At 41.9% G+C, this 18,634-nt stretch overlaps 1 protein-coding gene across 2 annotated transcripts in view; it reads right to left on the bottom strand.

Moving 5' to 3' along the window:
* LOC111252659 (irregular chiasm C-roughest protein-like) overlaps nucleotides 1-18,634 on the bottom strand; it is a 160,561-nt gene that overhangs the window by 35,660 nt on the left and 106,267 nt on the right. For both annotated transcript variants that reach the window (XM_022810905.2, XM_022810904.2), the window contains exons 3-5: nucleotides 15,754-15,927; nucleotides 9,554-9,686; nucleotides 4,006-4,120 (exon numbers count right to left, since the gene is read on the bottom strand). In XM_022810905.2, coding sequence (XP_022666640.1) covers nucleotides 4,006-4,120; nucleotides 9,554-9,686; nucleotides 15,754-15,927 — 422 coding nt within the window. The remainder of the gene's footprint in view (nucleotides 1-4,005; nucleotides 4,121-9,553; nucleotides 9,687-15,753; nucleotides 15,928-18,634) is intronic.

Here is an 18,634-nt window from a genome sequence, read left to right as displayed (position 1 = left end):
TATATATAATATTTAACGAGTGCCAAACCATCACTACAGTTAATTTTTACTTTCATTTCCTATATTCTAGCTACTGGAAGCTAAATTTGTTAGGTCCTCATAGGCAACCGTTGAGGCGTCACATTCGTTGCGATATCAAAGTAGCTAAATGACTACCTCTTTGTTATGGCCATCCGATTTTATGACTCAGTCAAGGCTCCCATCAGATCCAAACTCTGTATTCATTTGGGAGAACCTCGAGAAGGTCATAGAGCTCGCTTTTTGGTTGTAAGGTCGTTAGCCAAAGGTTATTGCGAAGCTTTGTATACGGCCATAAACACCTCTATGGCCTTGACCGCAATAAACTCATACTTTGCAATCGTAAAATATAAGGTAGCCTTTGTTTAACTTTGGTTTCTGCAACAAACAATAAACGCGCAACCTGGGTAGTCAGAAATCAGTATATTGAAACGTAGCAATTCTCCTTTAGTAATCCTCGATACTTATACAAATATCCGCCTCAACATTACGGCTGCAGTTGATGTTGAAAGTTTTCAAAATAGGCCTGATATGAGATCTCGAACTTGGATCGAAAGGTAAACAAGTTCTTAACTGAATACCGACTGTCTTTTCGATACCGCTTCTATATATGTAGCATAGTATGGCACTAAATGCTCTAAGTTTTTCGTACTTTTCGTTGATAACGACCGTTACACGTAGCCTTGAAAAGATGCTGTGTGATATCATCGCCTATGTAACGAAGAGGCATCAATGAGCTGCTTTCGTAAAGACTCTTGACGTAGTACCCAAACGATTCACAGTATTTGTATACAATTGAAATATTGATGTGGTATTTTAACGTGAAATTGTCCGTCAGACGAGCAGGAACCTAGACAGCATAAACTGAAAAAGCTAAACCGTTTACTCTCTATCTTAATTGAATTAATTGCGTATGTGTCTCCGCTAATACTCTTTTAGTACGACAAGCAGCCGATATATAAATATATATATATAAAAAAAAAAAATAGTCCAGACCTAATTCCGTCCTTGATAGTCATGATTCAACATCATGTTGGGCGGTTGGTTTCCGAAAAGCAGAGCACTGCCTTCAGTGTCTATGTAAAAATGTAAGTTGTCATGCCTGAAATTGTTTCAAAGGAAGAATAAACAATGATTTCTTGATCACTACAAATTACAGTTCCGGAGATTTTTAATGACAACAATGCCTACATATTTACGTTGGCTAGTGGCGTTCACCCTTTGCAGGCGAAGCCGGCTACTCGACTTGGTAGGTGGTCGTAACGGCGGGAAAGCCAGGCCTCTTGTACCTTGCAGTCGACCTTAGGAGTGGCACGGTAGTAGCAGGAGCGGAAACGATGGTCCTGGCCCGCAGATGCTCCTCCATTTGGGGCTTATAGTATATAGCAGGTCTACGTTTTCCGCTTGATTGATGAACCATCAACCGCTCGAGTCCAATTGAAATCGTTCCCAAACTCATACGTTACTGTACACCGTACTCATACAAACATCGTAGACACACATAGACACAAAGTTGTATACGGCCACACTAAGTTGCTATTCAATTGTGCTATTATAAATAGATGGGAAGCAAAATAAAAGTACTTTTCTTACAAATGCGGCAATTTTTGGCTTTTTTTTTTTTTTTTTCTCTACTTGTAGGGAACTCGTAAGGACATCTAGTATCGCTCAAGATAAATATTGAGGTCGCAATATGTGTGTACATATTTTTAGCAAATTTTAGAGATATAATAATTTTGCTGGAAATATGCCAAACACTGCTTTTTCCTCGCAAATAGATATTTTCGATCTTTCAATCAGGTCTTTTTGTTACTTATTTATTACTTTTTAATAGATCGAAATCAATACATGGCAGTAGATATACGACGAGAGTATACCATATTCAATTCACGATTGTCTTAACGCATTGATGAAGTTCCAGCCCGATATTCGTTCCAAAGAAAACCTCGGTTGATGCATATTACCCGTAGACGTTTATAATACATAATCTAATGAAGAATACTGCTAACTCAGAATACTGGATTTTCTAACTCTCTCGATAAGTTTGCTCGAGCTACTACAGTTAAGTTTACTTTAGACTTTTTGTGTGCTTATTACCCCCCTGTCAGGGTAATGGGCAATCATGTTAGATGCTGCCGTGCACGGGCGTCTGTTATTCTCTAACAAAAGACAAATAGTGCATTTGGTGGTCGTCTAGAAGGGGGGGGGGGGGTATATCTATCGAGGTGATATTCATGTTACCTTACGCAAATTTCGCGGTTATTGGAGCCGCTGCGCCAACATCTCCATAGTAACCGAATGACCACCAGGTTTGGCGATCGGATTTTTGGAAGCAGCAATGTTCCCCCAAAAAAAACTCCCTGTGTACTTCGCAAATTAAGCGAGTTCGTAATAGAGGTAATATCGGCGTAACAGGCGAAGTTTATGAAACTCGTCAGCAGGAACTGGGGTATAACTGTTAATTGTTTTGGTAGGCCACTTCTTTTCAATCTCACTAACGACGACGTAAAAAATAATGTAACTAATAAACTCTTTGTAGCAGGCAATAAGATTTTTTACACTTAGCCAGCTGGTTTATGTTCATAACTTAATCTAAGTATTTATTCATGATACGATCAACTATATATATATTTAGATATCATTCAACTAGTATACTAAATACGCTATAAAACAGCCTGGCCACAATCATACTTGGAAGTATAGTTAACTTTTAACTATTCATGTTTCATAACTACAAACGGCTATCATACGCAAAAATGTTTGGCGGAAGTCTGTTAGATTTCCCAGTAACTAGATTTGTTGCACTGACAATTGTAACTTCGGATATAAGGTCAGCTATCGTCGATGTGTCAACCCGATTCGAATGTCTGCCCTGCAACCAGGTTGCTGATACGGTCTCAGTACAATCGAAAAAAAAACCGACAAACAACTTCGCTTAAATTGGAAGGTTTACTTAAGAGTCAGTGTTAACGATGCACATGTCATAATGCACAGTAGGCATGTTGCGTCTTTTAGGACTTTTTTCTATAGCCTCGAGCAAAGGCCTAAAATGGCTGGATCTATATTTGGGCCTGGCGTATTTCGCGACAGCGTTGCTGTTCGGTCTCGCAGTATTTAGTTGATTCAGGTACAAAAGCTTACAGATCACTGGAACCAGAACGCAATTCTAGTTGTGCATAGAAAATCCTCTTCTTATTGAGCCGCAGCTCTGACCCGGCTGGATTAGTAAATAAACAAAATTACCACCTATGTACAAACAAGGAACGCCACGCCATTTACGAGCAAGTACTTCATGAAGCCAAAATAACCATACGGTACCGGTTCCAAACAGGAGGTGTCATCGCAATTTTTCAATTCAACTGCTAGCTACAGAACATTGCCGTCAAAATACGATGAATTAGACTTGGACAAAAAAGATACCTGTAAAACGTACCTACTTTCAGGTATTCGGAACAATGAAATGCTGAAGAAAAAGGAACGCACACTGACCTGCACTGTAATCCAAGACCTGCTCCTGTGACCCAACCCCACTGTAAATTTTTCTGCGAAATGGGGTGCTTATAAAAGTAGGCCTTCAGAAATCGACGTGCTAAAACAGCGTGTCTGACAGTGAGAAATTCTGGGAATAATATTCGATCGAGAGTAACCCGCTTTATATAGAAAGCGAGAGAAAAGTTGAGAACATGGCCTTAGCGGCACAGTGTGTAAAACATAACGGTAAGTAAGTGCAAGTTGTGACTTGATCCCAGTGTTAAGCTTATCCAATATGCTATTGCCATTTATGACAGACAAAAAAGAAGTCCGTCTTCGAGAATAAATGATCCGTCGATATTCTCACACCGCCTCGTTGATATGGTCTTTGACCGTGGCAGGAAAAGCGACCATGTGCATAGAGCACTTCTTCAAAAAATACATGCGTTATCTATTATACATATATAATTTAAAACAAATGGATAAGGATAACGTTATCTACTCGGAAGGTGGTACCTTTTCAAACGTGTAATGAAGCAATGAGCTGGCAGTAAAAGTTCGTGGCTTAGCTACATCGGACGCGTTCGTCTGCGCCGAACTGTGAGTAATTTCCTCGTTGCCAAGGAACCATCTGCAATGAACAGGAAACAAATTATCATCCAGGACAATAGAGTGTACTCGGCAATACACAACTTCGCCTACACACACACACACACACACACACACAAAAAACAATGCCAAATATACTAATCGTGTCATCAGGTAGATCAACTTGCATATAAAACGTTACGTTTGGTTAGATGAACCTTTTTAGTTACTCAACTTACGCTTATAGTAAAACAAATTGTTTATTTAGGTACAGATATTCTGCCGTTAACAGAAGATATTATTGTCTACCTTATAATTGGATTAATTATTTGAGATGCAGTTGCACCATGGTAAATTTCTGGAACGCTGGAAGTATCATTAAACAGCTAATCAATAATCAATCGTGACCGATGAAGATATGTACGTATATACACATTTTTTGAGGATCTCTTTCTTCTATATTTTTCATATAAAAATTTCACAGGAACAATTGGCGACCGTTCGTTCACTCAGCGGCGACTATTTTTACCCCACTTGTCTCGATGGCTCTTTGCTGATGTAACAGTATCGCTATAGTATTAAACTTGCACGTTTACCTGTCTACGCTCGAATCGGGCGGGGAGATTAATACCGCCGGATGAAGGAAACCCTTCGTAGACTATGGGGGGTCTATACACGCAGTCTCGAACGGTAATAGTTGAGCATGTTTACAGATAATATGCGTGTCTGTCGAGATGAGCGGTTATGGAGAGGTTAAATGGCCGGTTACGGAGAGGAGACCGAGGGCTGAGCTTGTGTAATATGCTCAGGCAGGTACAGGCCTAAATTCAGTCAAGCAGGCAGACGCACAGAGTGGCATAGAATAAAAGCAGGTTTTGTGCTCGTATGTAGATTTGTGTGTGTCTGTACAAGAATTTTGTCTACTGGAGTCTCAGTAGTGATGTAAAGGGTGAAAAGGATCAGTGGAAGGTAGCGGGAATAGGTCGGGAGGGTCGGACTTTTTCGTTATTAAACGACGCTAGCTGACTTACATGCCTAACGTACGATCCGAGATCTGTCGAATCTCTGAATACATACACAAGCGAGTGAAGATAGAAGATGATCTAGGATAGGGTATAAGATCTAACAGCAAAGGCGTTTTGGTGTCCTGTAAAGGCATCCCGCCTAAAGAGACCCACTGGGAAACCATGGCACGGACAGTGGTGTGGGTGCGTTTTCAACTAACATTTTGCCACAGTTCGCCTTCTTTTTTCACCAAGAGAAAAGCAGCGGGCGAGAAAAGGCAGACGTGAACCCGATGGATTGGACCCATGTGGCTCCCATTCATCAGCTTCTCAAACATGTACAGACCGCGTATTCACGATCTCACCACATCACTCCTAAATCAATCAAGTCCAACTGGGGCAACAGCACAACTAAGAACAAAATATAGCTCTGAAATGAGAAATTTAATCAACATAATCATCCCACTAATATTGTTATACCGAAGTAGATATCTACACCCGTTCATCTTAAGACGCTAGAAATGATAACCATAACCCCTCCTTTTTTGTATTCCTCCAAAGAAATGAAGGGAATTTTTACTGTGAGCCAATGCCCCAGACCCGCAGCGAGAACTTCGTTCAGATTAAACAGGTCTGTAAATGATAATGTTTGACCAATCAATTATAAAAGTAGGTGCGCTGCTTATTAGTCATTTACGGTAGACGCCACATATGTTGTCAGAGTCTCTTTTCTCGATGTATATATATATTTGCTGTGTGACAAAGTATCGTAAAGCATCTCTGCACCTAGTAAATTATTCTGATTTATTTTTACGGTGTAAATTATGGGGCAAGGCAGCAACTCTCAACTTTCTTTTGACACGTGATGACGTTCACCAACGTCATCTCTATCTGGCAGTTTTCCGCGTGTAGTAGGCGGCCCCCGGCGCAATTAGCCGGTGGCCACAAAAATCAAATTGCATTTTCCTTTACTTCGTCACAGATTTGCCGACTGGGGTCTGCTTCTTCTGTAGAAGCAGCTTCAGCAATTCTCAAGTTCGACCTTTATTAGCTTTCTGCTTCTGTAACACCCCCTAACCCACACAGCGGTTGCTCCGCACTTTTAGACCTGATCGCTTGCTGGAGCAGCGATCATCCAGTGCTGATTTCCTTTTCTCAATCACACGCGGCTGACATCTAGAGCGTACGATGATCGGAGATGATGATCATGATTCCCATTGCTTTAACGTTTCCCAAACTCTAATCCAAACGCCCCTGTAAAAGATCAGAGGAGAAGTGTAATAGGCATCACAGAACTTCGGCTTTCTTAGGCTGATACGTGGCCGGTCTCATGGGTGCTTCGGCACGCCGTATAGTGGATTTGCCATGCCGCCTTTACTCCGACCCTAACATCAGTTGCGGTGCCTTCACTCTTGTCAAATTGCGTCTATTGCCGACAGAAGCCGATCGGGTCCTGCTCTTTTTGGGGGGAGCCAAAGACTTCTCCGCCTTTCAGTGCAAACAAACATTCATTGAAACGTGTCCATTGACATTATCCTCCTCGGTAGGTGAAAACTTCTGTGAGTGTACAACTATACAGAGCCTACGCCCACCTTTTTCTCCTGTCTTCTTTTGACTCCTGTGGTGGTCAGCAGTTATTTAATTTTTCGCGCTAAAATTCGTTACAATTTAGCCACCCACCTACCTGCATCCCGAAAAGCCTCTATCAAGTCATCATACGGCTTTCGTTCTACCACAACCATTTCCATTCAATGATTTACGAATGAAACGAACAGTCCAGCCTAACCAATAGTAGAACCGTGAAAATTAGTTTTTCATCCGCCACTCCGCCTCTACGCGGCAAGTAGGTACTGCTCAGCAAAAACTTGTTTCAGAGCGGCTTGTCTCTCTGGCTGCCCACCGCCTCCGATATATGGCGCCGATGGGTCAGTAGTAGTGAGACAGACTTCGACTGCTTCTCATCTCTGTGCCTTGGCTCATGCCCAGGCCAAACAAGGCTTGTGGCTTATGAACGGGACAGTCAACGGGCTGGATAACCAGTAGCATTCCTGCTTCGCACAGCCCCCTGTTCCCCCACTCCACTGACAGATGTCCGGAAGCACTTTTTTCTGTCTCTCCTAAAGCCAATCTATGCCCACTTGACCAGGTTTGGGTCTGACGTAGGAGGCGGTAGAAGAGGTTGCTACTGCGGCTGCTGATGTTGTGGCTATTGCTGCCACCGGTGTCGTCGCCGCCGCTTACAGAAAGAGAATCTCGCTTGCAACTCGACAACTGAGTACAGAGTGGGAGTACATGAAAAGGTGTTGTTAGCTGGAACGAAGTAGAACACTGCTGTCATTGGGTCGCTCAGCCATATCCAGACGGAAGGCGGTCGTAGTAGTGGTGACGGCGCTGGTACTGGTCCTGGTTTTGTCCGTTGGCCTCTTCGACGAATCCTACCTATCCCAGTCGGTGGGTCAGCCTCGGTGTGATGACAGCGAATTCAGACAAAACTACTCGGTTCCCTCTTTTTCTTCCCGCAGGATTTTCTCCTCCTGCGGAAGGTCTCTCGTTCACATTCTGTCCCTCTATTTTTCGCTGTTAAACAATAGAAATGGCCAAATCCTTTTTTCCTCCACCAGCCTATCTCCGCAACACCCTTGTCCCTTCCGGGCCATAAAGGCCTGACAACATTGATTCAGCAATTCAATGAGGTTCAATGCGGACGACCATTGTCCAATTTTTCGAAGAATTGGAATTTGGCCGCCATCTAGATGCTAGGCTACCGCCTTGCCATGTTCACCAAGATGGAGATCTTGTTTACGATTGTAGTAGCGCTACAATCGCTACCGATATGAAATATGCGTGACATAAGAAACAGCCTTATTTAGTTTTGATCCTTATTGAAATGGGTGTGTATGTTAAAAATGCGACTATGCAGATTAGAACGAAGTTTCATAACGTTCAGAGGCGTTAGGCTGAGGGGTGTCTACATAAAAAAAAATGACTGTAAAAACTTAATAATTCATGCGATGACACTGATAGAGACCAATATGCCGTCGATATATGAATTTGCGAAAAGTAATATGCGTGCCTTCTGAGAATCATCGACCAAAAGGCGACGCCCACCTTCTCATTGTCGTTTCTCGCTATCATCACTACGTATCTTAGCCTACTATGTATAATATGCTAGAGTACTAAATGACTGTCCAAATTCAATTATAAAAATGCCCGCCATCAATCCAACTGCGTACCGCGCTGCTATGAAGTAATCAACGGAAAAAAAAAACAGCATTTCGTTGACAGTGTATATTAGACAAAACCGGGCCACTTCGTCCTACGGATCAACACCGGATCTCAACCGGCTCAGTCATAACAACGGAGTTGGCCGAAGCAAGGACGTACAAATAAAATCTAATAACGAATAAATATATCGCCGATGATCAGCTACGAACGTGTGCTCGATGGCCCTTATGACCGAAAAATACTGAAAAACGTAGTGATCAAGACGAAGCCAGCTGCTCCGACGTTGCTACCGGCTAAGTTGAAACAAGGTAATAAACCATTATTACCAGTGGGCGTATTCCGCTCGGCCGCACAAGTGATAGTCTTAGTCATGTTAAAATATGGGTACTTTTAAGCGGTTTTTGCTTGCAACAAGTCTAAAGTTAGCCAGCGAAGATATTATATAAAAATATCGTAAACTAGCCTAGGACGTCACAGAATGTTATGATCTATGTTAATAAAATCTCTATCGACAATAATTATGCTGCAAGCAAAGTAATTTGATTTTAAGTTGGAAACCCAGAACACTTTTCGCGTACGTTTATGCAGGGTTTTACATACAGGACTTATAAAGGTATTGCCTGAAATTTATTTTCCTTCATTTTGGTTCCTTAATATTATTTTCAAACGATATTTAGACAAATTGTAGTCACATAGTAAAAAAACTACGCATTTCTAGTTTTCTAATTGTTTAAACTACCATATTCTGTACAATCAACCTCGACCATAGCAGGCTGCATACGCTCTTTAGGATTTATATAACTCTCTTAGCGTTGTATAATAAATTCTTTCCAAGTGTCCCGTAAATATTCCATGATTCACATCGCGCACAAAGGGACTGCCGAAAACGGTTATGAGATCAGTTGGCTCATTCCGGATACGAGTCAACTATCTGAAGAAAAATACGCGCGGACTTCCAAATAGAAAATAGGAACCTTTTACAGATGGCCGAACTCATCGCAAAACGCTTTTACAAAACCAAATTTGCGTGTAGGGGGCCACGTTTGCGTATTGGATTATTGAAGGCGATGATAAGCTTATGATATCAGTCATTTCATTCGATGCGATATTGAACTGTAGGGAAAAAAGGGTTTTTATTTATTATATTTATTATTTATATTATTATATTTATTTATTATAAGGGAAAAAAGGGGTCTATTTTTCACAACCTTATACTATACAAGGAGAAAAAGATGTTCAGTGATTACCTAATGAACGCGGGAGGATTGCCCATTCGGGAAACGCAACGAACTTTCTTCGGCTCCCCTGCGCGAGCGGCCAGCCGTTCACCGCCGGCCACTTGAGTATCATGTTCTTCTAATCGAGGCGGTTGAGGAGGCTCTGCAAAATAAGATAAACCTCTTATTGTTGATAGAATCTACAAATGATACATCACGTCTCAAATAATCATAACTCTAGCATAGGAGCTGAAGTTTCAAACTGATACACCTACTACTCACTTAGATACCGCTGGAAGTACTACTATTCACCATATATAGATAAAGCTCAGACATTGAAGATCACTTTGAGAGATAATTAATTTATACTACACTACGATACATACTATATATTGCAATCATAAGATAGTTTTTAAGGTTAGATGGATCTCTTTTTATGGATGATTTGATGCTGTTTACTATCAGATCACGTGATTTCTCAGAGTGCCATGCCACAGCAGACCATATGAGACACGGCTCAATCGATCGTCCCAGCGACGTTCTATTATTGTGAAACTTCGGATGGCAAGCTCACGGGGTGCTGTTGAAATTGTGCCATCGGGTGACAGGTAGCAAAGATCGTTCTAATAAGATGTCATATAGTCAAATGGTTTACCACTGGATGCCATACACGGTGACAGGTAGGGTGCCTATAGTCACAACAATGTATAACAGTTGAATACGTCTCACTCTATATTATCGTCGTCTTCAGAGTCCTCTCTAGCAAACTCTAACAATGATTATTACAGACCAGCCCAAAAGGAACGTCGGGGTTACCTGGTCCGGTCAAGCTGCGACTTTTCTGCTTGCAAAGAGCCAACGAGGCGCAATCACTGTACTTACCTACAAAGCCAGACTAAATTTATGCCGGAAACGTATTTATTTCGCACGTAAACATTGCAGCAGAGGGTTGGAACTTACCGAGGTTTTATGTTCGTGCCACGCGTAAAATATATGTGGATTATACACGCTAGAAGGGGCGGCAGATTTTATATTATGGCAACATGTAGTTTTAGTAAAGCTAAGCTTGAATGTTGACATCAAATCTAGAGCTACCAAATGATAAACGTAAACTGTGGCAAGACAAAGTACCGTACCCAATCGTTTATGTGGTGTAAAGGTTATCCTCCAATACGGGAATTTTCGATGACGCCAAGTGTGACAATTGACACCATCACGAAAACGACGGGTCCATTAAGGTGACGTCGATGATCGCATTTTAGGCACGAGGCGCCGCCTTTATGTATCGAAGAAGTCAATGTCTTTAGGCTCGCACAATCGTGACGTACGATCATTTGTTAGATATGAAATAGTTTTCCAGAATCATATAACTAAAACCGTCAACGTTTAATATGCGCCTAGTAGACGAGCGAGTCATGTATGTTGAGTTTAGGATAAAAACAAAAAATAATATTCAGATCTGGGGCAAGGGCTTGCTTGCACAGACACCCGACGGGCACGCATAGCATCTACTAAAACCATTTTAAAGGTCTGTTTTCTAGATAGAGTCATATCCGACAAACTTAGCGTCTGTCAATGTTAGAAAATCACCAACTGATCTATTAGTGTAGGATGGCTTCCGGCGTCGAATATGTTAAAAAAAAAAAAAAAAAAATCTGATCGTATACAATTAAACACAATTCTACTAGGTTTGAACCGTATCCACCAGACAAGTGGCTGTAGATTAGCCCCTTTGGCAGAATTTTATTGCTATTTATCTAATGAACCCACAGATGATAAAATTATTAAAAAGTCAGAAAATATTTACAACAAGTTTAGGTATAAAGCTACTGTAACTGTGTAACTCGCTTCTATTTTTCTGAGCCTTACTTATTAGAATATGCTTACTGATAGGATTGTGTATAAAATTTACAAAGCTTTCGTGCACATCAGGCATAGAAAAATTTGAGAAAAATTACTGCTAGTAAATTTTCGTAGGACTTTTCTTTTCAGTGATTAGACATGCCGCCCCTTTTTAGTTTGCCCCTGGAACGTTTATGAGTAGGTCTAATGCCAATGCGTTTTACCTAATGTGATCGGATCGTTTAATTAGTTAGATTTTCGATTTTATTTAAATCAGAGGTGAGTAAATTGTCCATAGGGGTTATAAGGCTGATCTAATTATTTCGAAATTGTACAAGGTTATGGCCTGCGCTAAACTGGACACACAGGAATCAGTTAGAATTAGAAAACTAGGATCGTTGGATCCTCGAAACTAATAATGGTACGTGAAGTTCTATGAACCGGTTGATTCAGGCCATGGACAACACATGTATTTACAAATTCCTACTTCGTATTACTATGAAACTACAAATTATGATATAGGCCAAGTAGACCAGCCTGTACAATTATCTTGTAACGTTGAATCTATTTTTTCACTAAAATGCATACAGGACATGACATTCGCGTCTGGAGGCGTCGTCTTAATTAAAAAAAACCAGGTCAATGTCAGTTGCCTATTAGGATTTTGGTCTATGATCACGTCCCTGCTCATTAAAGTCATGCACAGATGTAATGTAAACATATTATATTGGGTTATAAAAGCTTTTCTCTGCCCCATCTTAGCAATTGAGTATGCTCTAGTCGTTATCAAGCTTATTTAACGCATGACATTTACGCTTATTAAAGAGGAGCCAAATTACGTATGACGTTCATTCAAAGACACGTAGTAGCCGTTTCTGTTTAACAGGACAACCAAATCATATAGCGACCCTGTCTATTCTTACTGAGTCGTATTTTATTGTTCTGCAAAGCTGTTCTGACAGACTGTGTTGAATAAATTAGTTTAATTAGATTAGAAATATCATCAATTTATTACCCACAAAGGTCCACCGCTCTGCGATTTTTTCCGCTAATCATTAACAGTCGATCACTTCTAGTTATATTTACTCGTATCAAGCAGGGCAGATAGGATATCTAGGCACGTCTGTGAATGTACAAACGCATTGTTCATCACCATGCAATGGAGTGGTGAGATCGAAGGATGGTGACAAAAGGAAGAGGCATGTGATGCTTGCCTTATTGGCGGTACTTCCTCCCGTGGCGTCCTATAGGGCGAAAAAAATAGCACGTTGGCTGGCCGATATGCTGCGGCCGGTGTGCTTGCTTGGCTGTGTTCGGGACCTCGCGATTTCGTCTGCAAAATCACATCCTCATCCAATGTCCATCGCTTGCCAGAAATCCATATGTAACTGAAGCAGTCCCATTCCTGTCTCTTTTTAGTATGCAGGACAAATAAAGGAAAACCGGGAAAGCGTCGGCCAACGGTTTAGCTGGCGGTAGCAAAAAAACGGGGCAGAGGAAGCAGCAGCCGGCTCCGGTGGCAGTAGGATAGCACAAGCCTCCACTATCGACCAGCTGCAACACTTAGTCGTCGTGTCATCGGTGACAGCTACACGGCTATCGCCACCTTTTCGCTGCTGTTAGAGTAATCTCGCAGCGCCGTGGTGACCTACCACGCTTTCACACATCAGCTGGTAGCAAAGTAGGCCAACGAAGGCATGGACGAGCAAGTGGGATACGGACCTACCCCTATACAGTATTAAGCTGGAGCTGGTTATTTCGAAACGAACCGAATCTATGCAGTGTCTCTTCTTTCTGTCACTGCTTATTCCTAGAGGCTCTGTCTGCTGTAGCCCGCCTGCACTGCAACGCTGAAATACTAGCTAAACGAAATCAATATACCAGCGCTTTTGTCATCCACCTTCAAGGCAAACCTAGGAAGAACTGCGAAGGATTAATGTGACCACGGCTGACAAAGAGGTCTGAGTCTGTTATAAAATGGAAGAAGGCACTGATGGTTACCTGATCACCTGGTCAGCGGGTATTGCCCCAAGGCTAAGAGGCTTCATTCCGCAACGAAACATCTAGAAACATAGAGCGACCATCTAGAGCATGAACAGAAAAAATGACACAAATACAATCGTCGCTGTTTCCGTATATCTGTGTATTAGCAAATCGCACCTCCTGTACCCGTGCCATTTAGTCAAACCGGTAGCCTTCCACTTGTATTGCTAACCTCAGCTACGAGTCAATGTTGGATCCTTACGGACTAGGCTAGTTTTGCTCTGAAGGAAGCACAAACAAACAATTTGAGTTCGTATTTGAAAACTGGCTAAGCCAGATAGTAACAGCAGTACTTTTGATAGTTTTTGTGAGTGTTAAGTTGAAGTGAAAAGAACTGGTAAAACATCCAAGTAGGTAGTCGTACAAAACGAAAACTCTAGTTGAACATATCATTGAAAAATCGTTTACTACTTAACTCTTAGAATCTACAAGGCGAACACCGTTTCGATGATGCTATACGATATACTCTAGCATAAAAGTTCTCACCAATCTGATTTGCAGCAAAAATTATCGAGCAATTTAGACTAAGAGAAGATGCCCCGCATTGCTTTTAGAGTAATTGCTCTTCGCTTTGCTCATCCCTAGCACAGCAACATAGAATTTATCCTTCTAGCTAGCTATATATATGTAAGCTAAGTTAATGGATGATCAGGAAAGCAACATATCCAAGCCCCTAGCTAGGGCAAATTCTAGACCCCAGTTATAGTATAACAGTGCAATTGGCGCCTATTATTTTAGAGTAACCTTGGCAGTCCGCACAAGTTTTCCCATTTTTCTACTGATAAGATGATGTTGCAAGTTGAAGACTTTTGCAACAGGACGACGAACTAGCTCAATGTCACGAGTTTAGCCCCACCGGGCGTGGCCAGCGCGTCAGGAACCCTTAGGTTCGTTTCCTTCTTAGCTTACACCACGCCTCGCTCCCCCGTTCCCCCAGCGTTCTTTTTCCCAAACGAAACGGTAACGAGAAAACTCCCCAAGGATTTAGGCAACAAACTAATGGCCGCGAAAGCTTTGTAGCTAGAACGTTTACCTCAGTTTTCCACAATCTCCCTGAAACCTGACATTCCTGTGCCGCAGCTGTCAGCCGGCACTATGGAACCAGTAGAACGCCTGTAGCAAAGCTTCACGATGGCAACTGCACTGCGACCGAAAGCCCACCTGGGTTGAGACTTCGGCTGGCGAAACAGAATGAGTTGGGTACCACGTTCAAGGCAATCTCTTATTCCGAAAACCCTCAGCCAACGACTTTTGCAGGGCTCTCACACTTGTGGTAGAATTGTCTCTACTATCCTCTTCATCGGCTATTTGCCTCGCTTCTAACTAGAGTCGGCTAAAAGGCCTCGAGATACTAGCACTCAGTGGTCCCCTGAGTCTGCCCAGATGATATCCTCACTGGTGGCTATGCTCACCGCAATTATTGCGGCTACTCGTATTGTTACGACCGCAAACTGGCCGTGGCCGACGCGACTTTATTACCAATAGCTAGCTCAAATTCGGGCCGTTGGACAGTTTTTAGGATCCCTCTTTTTACGTGGGTTTTCCCTTGTCATTATAACGGTCTACAATTAAATTTCTAACAAAATCGAACAGGGTGCGTTTCCGCCGGAAGCGAAGCACTTCTTAATTGGGCCATCGTCAAAAGTGGATGCAAACCATATTCGACAAAGCAACTGGTAGTAGCACGGATAGACGGATCTGCGGAGCAGGTACATCACGACCTTAACGCTAACGGTTTAACGACAACTATCCCTTTCACCCGGAGCAATTAAAATACTCTATGGTAGGACATGTTGTTGACAGCACACGAATGACTGTCCCTAAATTGATGTCCTTAAATATAACATGTCATGTTTAGATCTTTCGACGGGTTATATTTCGTTAACCTCTACACACATCGATTTTCGTAGACAGCCAGATTGTCAATAGAATATTGTAGGACAGAGTAGAATCGTTTATACGTTTTTTTCACTGGTATATGTGCAACCTGGCGGTACGAACCCAATGTTTTTGGTAGTATCAGAAACTATAGCTAGCCATGGCCCAATATCTAACATGCATCTAAAGACGAACATTATGTAACTTGGTCCTACATGGAGGCCGAGGCGCTATTTAAAGGCTTTGACTCGAAAAAATACTCGTTGTTTTCGTGTTATTTGACTAAACTTAACTAGTTAGATCTATTGACTGAAATTATTTTTACACTGATATCGCGGATTCACGAAAGCCGCATTAGGATTTAGCAGAAGAATGCACAAGCTATGTTCTCTCAGTTCTATAAGGAAAGCTTTGTCCATCGAATTCATGTCCGATTGCATTACGGTAACTTGAGGTAACTGCCATACCTCGTATCGTTAGCTGCGCTTCTCGTGACTCAAGTCCAAGATCCTCGAGGGAAGCCATTGTGACTTGGCACTGCCAAAGACCATCGTCCTCCTCTAATCGCGCAGTCGAGATCGTCACCGAACAATCACCGTCTGCTGGTTCTCGGGAAAATTGGTACTTGCCTGGGATTTTACCTGTAAACAGAACAGTAGTAAAATAACCATTTAGTTCGCAGCTCTTAACTCCAATTACGCCGGAGCATCTGATATGCGTGACAAATATTGGGATAGAGTGGCGTTCGTGCAACGAAGGATCCGCTTCGATCACTCGTTTATTCAACGACGTTCAACGTAACATTACGAATTTTTACATCCGTTATGTATTCATATATGGTAAGTTATAAATTGTGGATTAAACATTTGTCGTAGCGTTCCGTCAACAGACAACAGCCGGTACAACTGTACACTCTATTAACTGTAATGCGGATATGGGACAGATGATTAATTCGTTACTGAGGCCGGTCCATATAGATCGGATCTGAGAGTGATAATCTATGGAGTTCTTTCCCGTTGCACTACGCACCCAACCTCTCTTTCTCTAACACACGCTTTTTTTATCTCTGGCCGTTAAAAATGTAAAAATCTCCTTATGAGACTCCAGGAAGCAACACGCAAACGCTCAAAAGGCCTTTTCCGTATCTTGGCATCGAGCGACCAAAAGACTGCCACCACAGCTCAGTACAATAGTATCACGATTTGGCCTCTTTTTTTTTTTTCGCCCGTACGTTAGTCGCGTGATGTAGGGGGGTTAGAATTGCACGCAGTTCACAGAATATCGAGGCTTCCGTAGAAGTCACTTGTCGCACGGCAGCTAATCTGAGCCGGTGTTTCAGAGAGCGTGAAGGTTTAGTCGCTTCTTTAGAACCTTTCCACAACGGAGTCTACAAGTGTGTTTGCACCTGATAAATCTTCCATACCTAAAACACTTGTTGTCCCCACAGCCAAAGTCGCCACCGTAATTTTGATTGTTGTTTACAGTACGACGTCCACTAGCCCATTGAGTCGGTGTATACATATGTTGTTGAGAAGGAGAAGTACCTTAGTATTTGTACAGGACAACATTTGCATGTACCATATGCAAAAGAATCAGCATTCGCCGCCCCGAGGGAAGTACTTGAGAGTAAAAAAGAACGGGTGTCAATGGACATGTAGCCAATTCAGTTTAATATAGTCTTATTTGAATCTTCTACAGGCACATACACAAAAACACATTGTACGTTTACGGGTCCGGTCAATCGAGCAAGTCGGTCGAGCTTCAGACAAAAAACTAAGCGAACAAATGTCGTTACGTAACGACTTCTTGAAAGGATTCAGTTTATTCAGTTGCATAGGGATCGGAGTCAATGAATACAAGATTTACGTGAAGGTGAATATTTCTATAGCTTATCATCTATAGCTAGGAATAACAGTATATTGACAAATCCCCCAAGAAGGGTACCGTTGTTATTACCCAAGCGATGATTTTACCCACCCATAGATATTCACATCTGAGCATCTGTGAACACGTACTTCAGCTTAATTTGTTGTTTTGTTCTAAAACTAAATGGTTTTCACTTTCCTAGAAAATAAAAGAATTCCGATGAAGCTGAAGTTTGTGGGAAACCTGCGTTGGCTTTTTTGTGCGAGAGCTCAACGAGCTGTCTAGGTTATTTTTTCGTCATCATCAGCTTTAACGTGGTCTACCTTTCACTTTCACCTGTATTTTTACCGACAGGTGATCACTGACAAAGGAAAGAAGCATCTATATATATATATATATATATAAAACATCATTGGATAGGGCTGATTGCCTGTACAAATAGCAGAAGTAGAATAGCATTACTGGTCGCAGGAACGGTTATGTTTAGCATTAACAGTAATGGCCTAAAAAGCCTTCGTCGTGTATCTTTGTGATCTCATAATAATACACACTTGTACGTATAAGAGCGGCGGATGACAGACAAAACTATGCGGTTTCATTACAGATTGCCTCGCAAGCCGTTGAAGGCCTCGTGTAGTACCGCAACAATGATTTGTTGAAAGTGTACATATATATATACATTAGTTATATGTGGCTGAGCATTTCTACTGCTTCTATAATATGCGTTAAACTGGAAGAAATACCTTTGGAGTGAGCGTAGCAAAGCTAAAAAGAAATAGATACAATTGCAAAAGATATGGCGATTCGCTTTGTAGAGGTGAACGTATAGTTTATTTTCAATAGGCTTAGCATCATGGCCTTAAGTGGCGGGAAATGAACATGACACATTCGATAACAAAGTCGAAGCCTGCAGGCCAGGCCCCCCCCCCCCCCCATAAAGAAGCGCCAAAAAGCAATCAAGCGCGTCAACACACACCTATTTAGGACAACAAGTGTGTCAATCAAGAGCTCTCTATATGAATTACGATTCCCAAGGGCAGCATAGGGTAAAAACCAGTAAAGGCTATTAGGACACCATCTCATGACGCCAAACGGATGTCCATAACAAGCTCTGAAGGGTCAAGGAAGTCCGAAATGGCTGCTTTAATGTAAGCTAATAGACCTGTTAATTAGGTCCTTCACAAAATGGGTATTGATAGGTCAGGGTTTCAGAAGCCCAATGCTGCTGCATGGGCACAGTTCTAATTCATGATCAATGCCTTGCGCGAGCTATTTTACGACAATATCTGCATCTTTAGTAGCAGCTGCGTCCTTGACAGCTCAGATAGTCTTACCATAAAGCATTTTCAAAACAACTGGCCTATTTGCAGTATCCGAAATTTTAGTGGTTAGTAATTAATACACGGTGGTATCGATAACCTTAATAGGAACATAATTTTTTTTTTTCACTGGAATCAAGTCTGGCGGCCGCCATATACATAT

The sequence above is a fragment of the Varroa destructor genome, unplaced genomic scaffold, assembly GCF_002443255.2.
Source record: "Varroa destructor unplaced genomic scaffold, Vdes_3.0 BEIS01000006.1, whole genome shotgun sequence".
NCBI classification, from domain to species: Eukaryota; Metazoa; Arthropoda; class Arachnida; order Mesostigmata; family Varroidae; genus Varroa; species Varroa destructor.
This window is presented reverse-complemented; position numbering and strand designations above follow the sequence as displayed.